Source organism: Crocodylus porosus, unplaced genomic scaffold (assembly GCF_001723895.1).
Source record: "Crocodylus porosus isolate Cpor-Errol unplaced genomic scaffold, CroPor_comp1, whole genome shotgun sequence".
Classification (NCBI taxonomy): Eukaryota; Metazoa; Chordata; order Crocodylia; family Crocodylidae; genus Crocodylus; species Crocodylus porosus.
In genome coordinates this window covers 230,426,109-230,434,686 of record NW_017728886.1, presented here as the reverse complement: position 1 = coordinate 230,434,686, position 8,578 = coordinate 230,426,109, and the positions used below count along the sequence as shown (strand labels likewise).

The window sequence follows — 8,578 nt, the reverse complement described above, 5'->3', positions numbered from 1 at the left end:
CTTGTTCTGTTTTTACCTTGCAGTTCCTGGAGTCTCTTCTGAAACTTCACAGGCTGATGAATCTATCTGAGAGACTTCCTTAAGATCATTGTCCTTGTCTTCAAGTGTAACATTTATGCAGTGGTCAAGAATCAGCTGCACTTTCTAAAATGGAAATTGCATTGCATTAAAATTATTGTATTTTTTTAAATTATAGATTTGACTCCACCTATCAGAACAGGTCAGTGCCATTAAATATAAATAACAATGCAAGAAAATCTACTAAATAAAACCAAGTTTTTACCTGAAGATCTCAAAGCTTGACACAGGTGAATACTTACATATCAGTATTCTTATTTTACAAAGGAGGAATCAGGTATAGCAGGTTTGATACTTCACTGCGCTCAAGTAGGGAAACTAAATCACAGCTGCCAGCCCCAGCATAAAAACTAAAACCATGATGCAATGGAGTAGAGTGGAATCTCATTTCTTCTCTGCCCTCAGGCTATGCCATATTTGCAGCTCTTGACATGCCCCCAAACTTTTCTTACAGGCAGTTCTAGCACCACAGGTAAGGAGGAATCTCTACGATTAGCAGAGATTCCTCCTACACAAAAGAGGAAGGAATGATATCTTTGGCCTCTTTAATTTTGCTTCTTGTTGCATAAGCACCATAAAAATTGAACTGGTGGATCAGAAAAATTAAGGAATTTGCCGTCAGCGCTTGGACAGACATATCAATATGTAACGCTACCAGAATAAGGTGCTACCAGGGTATGCATACGTGCACAGCCTCCTGGCTGGAGCACTACAAAAGTTGCCTTAAAGGTGAGCTCTCCAGCTGCATGGCAATAGGGGCCCACTCCTTTATTCTCCCAACCTCAAAGAAGCCTGTCAATGAGGCAGCCTCTACTGCAGCTGCCTCCAGCTCTTGCTGTCATGGCAGCCTAACCTTCTGTTGTCACTGTGGTGCAGAGCAGGGCAGCCATGGCTCTGTAATAGCTGCCAGCCGCTCTCCTTTGTTCCCCACTTAGAAGGGGGAAGGAGATTGGAGCACTGGGATGCAGGAGGTCCTAAAGACCCTCTGTAGTGCTACATGAAATTGTTCACATATTGCATGTAATGTTACAGAATGGCAGCATTACAAAGTATTTTCTGCTTGAAACAGGAACTTTTTTATGGTGGATCCACTGGACTACAAACAGCTTAAACATAAGTACGCTAGCTTTCTATAGCTCTGTAAGGGCACTTACAGAATTACAAAAGAAACGTGTATCCAAGACCCATTGGCCAGCCACTTGAGAAAAGGTCTGGAACTTGGCTGGTCAAATTACCACAATCCTAGGCCCTAATCACAAGACAATGTTCCCTCCACAACAAGTGGGGTGGAAAACCAAACTAAGAAATTGTGCACATTGATAAATATGGTGATGAGGTAACCAGAAAAGTACCTTGACAGACCAGCTGCTTATAGGAGGGGTCCTGAATATATGAGTTCTATATTTCATGAATATATATCAGATATCTGAACTCAAGTTTTGTAGGATTTAGTTGTATATGCACTTGCCTTTCCATTGCTTAAAACTTTTATATTATGCCAGCGACGATCTGCAACATTAACTTTCTTTGACAGCTGCAGGAAAAGCACCCCAGAACCATGACTCAGAGTTAGTGATGGGACACCACCAGAGAGCTCTAAAAGGAAATAATGTTACTGAATAAGTCTTTTCCTGTACAAAAGCCAACCACATCACTATTAATATCCTAGTGAACTAGCAAACTAGTTTAAAAATAACTTTCGCCCTTAAATGAGGTACAGATTATACTGCCCCATATACCTTGCATCTTCTAAAACGGTATTTTTCTTTAATATCTGTAGCATTAAGCTTCTAATGCCAGGAACAATAATAAAAAATGAACAAACTGAAGTATTGGTTGGTTGTTTTGCATTTTCATTGTTTTCTAAGGATATTTCCTTAAGAAGGCATTCAAAAATTATAAATACAAGTACAGTAAGTAAAGGCCTAAGTTCTTCTCTCTCTCTCTCTCTCTCACACACCCCTCCCAAGCCAAAAATATTTTTAACCTAATGCAATGAAATCCTCCACTTCTCCAGTTTGCACATTTGCTACTGGTCCATTGTACAACAGAACGCCATCTGCCACTTCAGTAATGAATTCCAAAGAGATACGGCTGTCAAAGCAAGGCTTGATGGGAGGGAACCAGGCATATCCATGCCCTCTGAAGGTATGTTTTGTCTGCTGACATTCAGGTCCATGGAAATTTGCAGGGCATTTACATCTGTAAAAAGAAAGGAAAAGAAAATGAATTTGTTTCTTCCATCCCCAGCATGAAAACTTGGAATACCATCCCTTAGGAAAGAAAAAGTACTTATTGCACAGCAAAAGTCCTCTGTTTACATTGTGGTAATTCATAATCAGTCTTGTCTCTGGTGATTACTAGTATATCTTCCACATCATAAAATGTTCTTTGCTCACTTATTTTAGAAGTGCGATTTAGTTTTAGCTAACAATTCACATTTTGTCCATATAACAATCTTATTAATTGAAATATTCTTAAACCAAGCCAATATGTAAAACCACTGTTTACTATCAAGTGAAGAGAGATTGGCTAGTTAGTATGATAGTGGTTTAATGCAGTAATCCTGCACACATGTTGAACTTTATACTAATATACATGGAAACAGTTATCTTTTCTGGACAGTTTATGGTCTAAACAGGCAAACCAGGAAAAGGATATAGAAAAGGGATTCAATTTAGAAACAGTGATTAGGATGATGACGGTTACATTTTGGTAATACCACTGGGATTTCAAACTATTTTGTTTATATCAGTGGTCTTCAACCTTTTTCCAGGCAAGCCAGACTGGCAGGTGCCTGGTCTGTCCACAGGTCAGAACCAGTCAGTGGTTCCAGTGTGGTGCCCAAGGCAGGCCTGGCAGGTGCCAACTGGCCATGCAGAGGGGGTCAGAGGGCAGGCCACCTACAATGCAGCCCTACAGGAAAAAGGAGCTTGATCGAGTAAGGGGCATGGCTTGGCCCAACCCAGGCCCCACAGAGAACGAAGAGGGTACAGCTCTGCAGGGGGTAAGGTGTGTCGCTTGTCTCTGCAGGGGGCATGGCCTGGTCCCAATCTATCCCTGTGGGGAGGGAAGGGGGCATGACTAGGCCCCATGAGAGGGGTTGGAAGTCCAGAACTGGAAGTGGAGGCTGGTCTGGTCCCATGGGGGAGGGGCATGTAGCACACACTGATCAGCTATGTAGGGGTTTGGGAGGGGGGAGGGTTAATGGCCACCACTCCCCCACTATCAAATTTCTGGACCCACGGGGAGCCCCATGGGCCAGATGCAATGGTTCAGCGGGCTGCATTTGGCTTGTGGGCCAGAAGTTGAGCACCCCTAATTTATATTACTAAACTGTGTCTGGAAAAGCCTTTTTGATGGTGTATAAGAGATTTAGGCAGGGATGAAGAATGATGAGAACACAGATTATGGCAAGTGGGAAGATGGAAAGTGTAGAAGAAAAGTAGAAATGGTAAAGGAAGGGACAAGACTAATTGGGAGAAAAACAGAGAATCTTTCATACTTCACAAATTTCTGTATGCTCTAGCAACTACAGTAGAAGAGACAAGTGGACAAAGGGAGAACCCATCACCAAGGAGGACATGGAAAATTAGAGGAAAAAAATGTCCCCAGACTAATTCTCAAAGCTGAATGAATGAGAATGGCAGGAAGCTCTGAAGAGTCTCTATGTTCCCCTTTAGCAAGATATTCTGTGTTTAATGAAACTGTGTTTAATGAACAGTATACTGGCACCTGTTTAGAACTGTACCACAGACAAGGCTTTTACAATTTCTGTTTAACATGGAACAAAGTGTTCCTCAACCAGCATGCTGCAAGAACCTGCCAGGGGTGCCACAATGCCAGCACTGGCACCACTGCTGCCAGGTGAAGCTGTGAAGCACGCCTCAATTTTCAAAAGGCAGGTCAGAGCTGAACTGAGAGGTGGCTGCAGCAAAAAAACTACGCTTGCCTGAATTTCAATATGCAGCTCTTGCTGGTTCAGCTCTAACGCACCTCCTGAAAACTGAGGTGTGTGGTGGTAGTGACCATACGCTGGCACCCCTTCAGCTGGCCTCCCTTTTCTCTCTTAGGCCTCATGCGTTCTTTTGCCAAGTCCCTGTTGCTCCTAACCCCTCAGCACTTTTCATCTGTTGTGCATGCAGCTCAGCACCTTGTTGCTGCCACCTGGGTGTTCCTGGATTCTGTCCATTAGGGCAACAATACTGGAGTTTGGAGGGGGGGGAAGGGAAGGGAGTGGAAAAGCAGAATTGTCCTGGGATATCTAAGGGAAGAAATTGGGCCAGTGGTTCCCAATCTCCATTAGTGACCTGGAGCTATGTGTAGGGAGTCTGCTGCTGCACTGGAATTATATCATGTGTTCAGTCAGACAGAACTAGGTAAGCACTCCCTGCCAGCTGCCTGAAGTAGTGAATAAGGTTTAATTATAATTTATATAATCCATGAATAATATACTAGTTAATAATAAAAACAATATTTATAATATATTTATATCAGCTCTTAATGGGGTTCTGCTAAATTTTGAAAAGTTTTGGAGGAGTGCCTTGGATCTAAAAAAGTTGAGAACTGCTGATATACAAAGTAGAAATTAAGGTAAGAACTGTTGGGTAGCTGCTGCTGCCTTTCCATTGTAGGGATGACTACATTCAAGTGTCAGTGGGGTAGGCAGAAGTGGCAAGGCAGGTGTGAAATGCACACAGAATCTTGGGCCTCCCTGCAATGAAAAAATGGTCACACGTTTGCAGGTATCACCTCCTCATCTGCCAAGTTTGTCATTATGCTGTAGATGAAGACCAGTCACCCCACTCCCGTCCCCACCACACACACAAAATAAAAAAAGCAGGAATAGAATTGGTCACTGACGTGCTATGCAATTAATTACACCAACTAATAAAATACATTTACATCACTCAGAATATGCATTCCTTGCACTTTGACACCGGAATATGCATTTCTTGCACTTTGACACCGGAGAGGGGAGCAGGGGAGACGGACCAGTAGTGAACTTAAGTACCTTCTAGAAAAGTGAGAAGTCTTTGGTTTTGTAACAGGGAGGCAGAGGACTCCTGTTACTTTAAGACAGTGGTTTTCAACCATTTTTATTTGCAGATCCCTAAAAAATTTCAAATGTAGGTGTGACCACCTTTGGAAATTTTGACTGAAGGTACAGATCCCATTGAATTTTAATTATGGTATTTACATACTTTGGATTAATCAGAGTCAGACTTTTCAGACCTCTTAGAAATAATCTGAGGCCCCCCCATAGGGTCCACAGACCACAGGCTGAAAGCCACTGATCTAGAATAATACCTGAAAGGCATGGGCTTGGTTGTAGGGGCAGAAGGTGGCCACAAATAGCCTTTAAGGCAACTGGTGCCCTGGAGCACTGAGAGGGCCAAGGGGTGCCCCACATAGGGCACTGAAGAACAGGACTAGGGGTTAGCTGGGTACAGGTGGGACTCACTGGTCAAGGCAGGCTCGGGTTGTTTAGGGACCCTGGGGCAGCCTCCCTTCACAACAGAAAAACAATTCCATCAAGGCATGGCAGGGAAGACAAAAAGGGATGGTACTCTGGGAAATGGGTGGGGCAGGAACCACACGGCTGCCAAGAGGCATCATGGCGACCCCTGGGGCATGGTCCTGCTTTATTCTGAGCTTGCAAACAGAGCAGCCAGTACAAAATGATATGCGTTTTAACAATATAAATACACACATCCTTCCTACAATTGACTTAGAAGTGTGTGCCATAGAAAACTTTACTAACCTGTAACCCAAGTCAGTGTCCACACATGTGCCACCGTTAAAACATGGGTTTGTCCAGTATGCAGAACAAGAGAGATGCTGGCTCTCCCGAGCAGCACAGATGCACAAGGCACTAGTCAGGACTGTAACAGACACCAGCGAGATATTTCCAGCAGTAGTGATAGTGGGTACACGGCTGTAATTATATGTGCTGACACAGCCAGTGCTGTGAGTGCAATTCGCAGTCTTGCACTCATCTACACCAACCTGTGTGATGTTCACGTTCAAGATGTTTTGCAGCTGTAAAAGAAAGTTTGTTTTATTGATATAATTTTTCACTGAGAAGCTCAGTACTTCTAAGAGTCAGAATTACAGCCTTGGAAAACTGCCTCTTAACTATTAATGGAAAAGATAGGTGGGTCCTCCACTCCTTGCCGCTTTTTCCTATCTTAGCCTTAAGACTAAGACAATAGCATATTAAAAAAGTAGACACACTAATGTTTTTTTCAGGGACTCAAACAAGGTAGAAGAGAATTACATTTAGGCACCAACTCCTAAGTTTGGCACCTAACACATAGCATGGTATCTGGCCCCGAGTCACTTTAGTTTAATTGCAGCAATAACTGGAGCTTTAAGTAAATACTTAAACCACTTTAAAAACAAAACAAAAAACAGAACTGTCACATTTCTCTAAAAGAACAAGGTTATTCTGCTTTCTTATCGGAGAAAGATGAAATGTTTGACTAAACATTGGCGTTCCAGTTAATGGTTTGTTAGTTTGATTAAACATGACAATGTTAGTTTGACTAAACATTGGCGTTCCAGGCAAAAGTTGGTGGGGAGGAGAGAGAAACATCAAGAATTATGCACACCCCACTTCTGGACTATGTCACAGCCTCTGTAGAAGCAGCTGTATATTCTGAAGATTGGAATATTCTGAAGATCCTATAGGAAATTCAGTAGTTTAAGAGTAAAATTTTTCAATGTTATGTGCCTAAAGTTAAACCACAGATCTCAAACTCATCTGGTCCTGTGGTGCTGCACACTGTATGCAGTGTGAAATGCATGCGCAGCCACAGACCCACATGCCACGTGAACTGCATGTGGCATGCAGGGCCAGCTTGTGGGCACAATGCAGATTTGCTACAAACTGGGCATGCAGGGCTGGTCTGGTGCAGGTGCCACATGTGCACATGGTTCAGTTCTGTACACCACATGGAGCAGAGCTAGGGGCTGGCACATGCTGCATGAAGTGGGTAAGGTTGGTTTGAGATCCACAGGCCAGGTCATAGGGCTCTGCTGACTGGATCTGGCTTGAAAGACAAATTTTTTGACATCTCTGTTAACAGTTAAATGAGAGTCCAATATTTAGACATTGCTCCTAGAGTCTACACATCAGAAAATTAGATCATTTCTAGTTGGATGCTAATTGTGATTTTAAGACAAAATTTCCAAGCATGCATATTTGAAATTTTTAGCCAAAGTCCCAGAGAAATGCATTTAATTTAGGAGAGTCAAATATTGCAACATACAACTTGGTATTTCCTACCTCCCAAATCACTGATGATTCAAAGCAAACATTACACTAGGCAAGAGGTACAAGATTTTAATAGATGCAGTAAGAATCAAAAGTTCATGAAAAGAGAAACAAATCACATACCTGTGCTTTAAACACTGCCACATAACCATTAAGTTTCTCTGCTTTATAATATGATGGCCCACAAAATGCAAACCAAACATCAACCCCCTGGGTTTGACCTGGGACATTCAAGACACTAAAAATGTGGATGTTTTCAAGTTGGGCCGGGATGATTTCTGAAAGAAGCTTCTTCATCTGGTTGTATTTACTCTCTTTCTCAGAATACTGAGATATAAAGTCCTCTGCAGTGATACCTGTAACAAAATGCAAAAATACAACACTTACATCTTTGAGGTTAAAAAAAAAAAATCTAACTTGTGATTAGAAACTGGAAGCAGAAGACATCCAAAACAGCTATATTTACATAACTAATTCTATAACCTTCTTTGACACACTAGGTGCATCTACACATGCTATTAAGGCAACACAATGAACTCCGAAGCAGAGTTAACAGAGTTAACTGCTCCTGGGCACAGTGTGTACACGTGTACCCAGGACGCCAGCAATTAGAACTAGGGTGGAGCAGCCACAGGCTGGCAGAGCTCTGAGGGCCAGCCCTGGGTTCTGGGTAGTGGATGGGCTGGCAGGAGCCAGAGATTTGGCCCCCACCTTGCTGGGCCAACTGGATGCAATTTGTGCCCTGCAGTCACTGTCTGTACAAGTGTTTGATTGCAGTTAATTACTTTTCCATAAGAGTTAATTTACTAGTCCAGGTGCATGTGTGGATGATGACACTTCATAGAATCATAGAAGTAGGGCCAGAAGGGACCATGTAGATCTTCAAGTCCAACCCCTGCCTGGGCAGGAGAAAAACTGGGCTCAAATGACTCTAGCCAGGTAGGCATCAAGCCTCCTCTTAAAAAGACCCCAGGGTAGGAGCCAGCACCACTTCCCTTGGAAGTTGGGTCCAGCTCCTAGCTGCCCTGACTGTGAAGTAGTTCTCATAGATGTCTAACCTAAACCTACCCTCCAACAACTTGTGGCCATCATTCCTTGTTATGCCAGGGGGCGCTAGAGGAAACAGTGTCTCCCCCAAACCCTTCTGGTCCCCCCTAGTGAGTTTATAGACAGTCACCAGGTCCCCCCTCAGCCTTCTCTTGTGAAGGCTGAACAGGTTCA

General features: G+C 43.1%; 1 protein-coding gene across 1 annotated transcript in view; it reads right to left on the bottom strand.

Moving 5' to 3' along the window:
• Positions 1–8,578, bottom strand: part of LOC109320516 (neural-cadherin-like) — a 65,904-nt gene that overhangs the window by 18,496 nt on the left and 38,830 nt on the right. The window contains exons 20-24 of the mRNA XM_019550661.1: positions 7,481–7,713; positions 5,843–6,120; positions 2,066–2,280; positions 1,547–1,674; positions 17–144 (exon numbers count right to left, since the gene is read on the bottom strand). Of these exons, the coding sequence (XP_019406206.1) occupies positions 17–144; positions 1,547–1,674; positions 2,066–2,280; positions 5,843–6,120; positions 7,481–7,713 (982 nt within the window). The remainder of the gene's footprint in view (positions 1–16; positions 145–1,546; positions 1,675–2,065; positions 2,281–5,842; positions 6,121–7,480; positions 7,714–8,578) is intronic.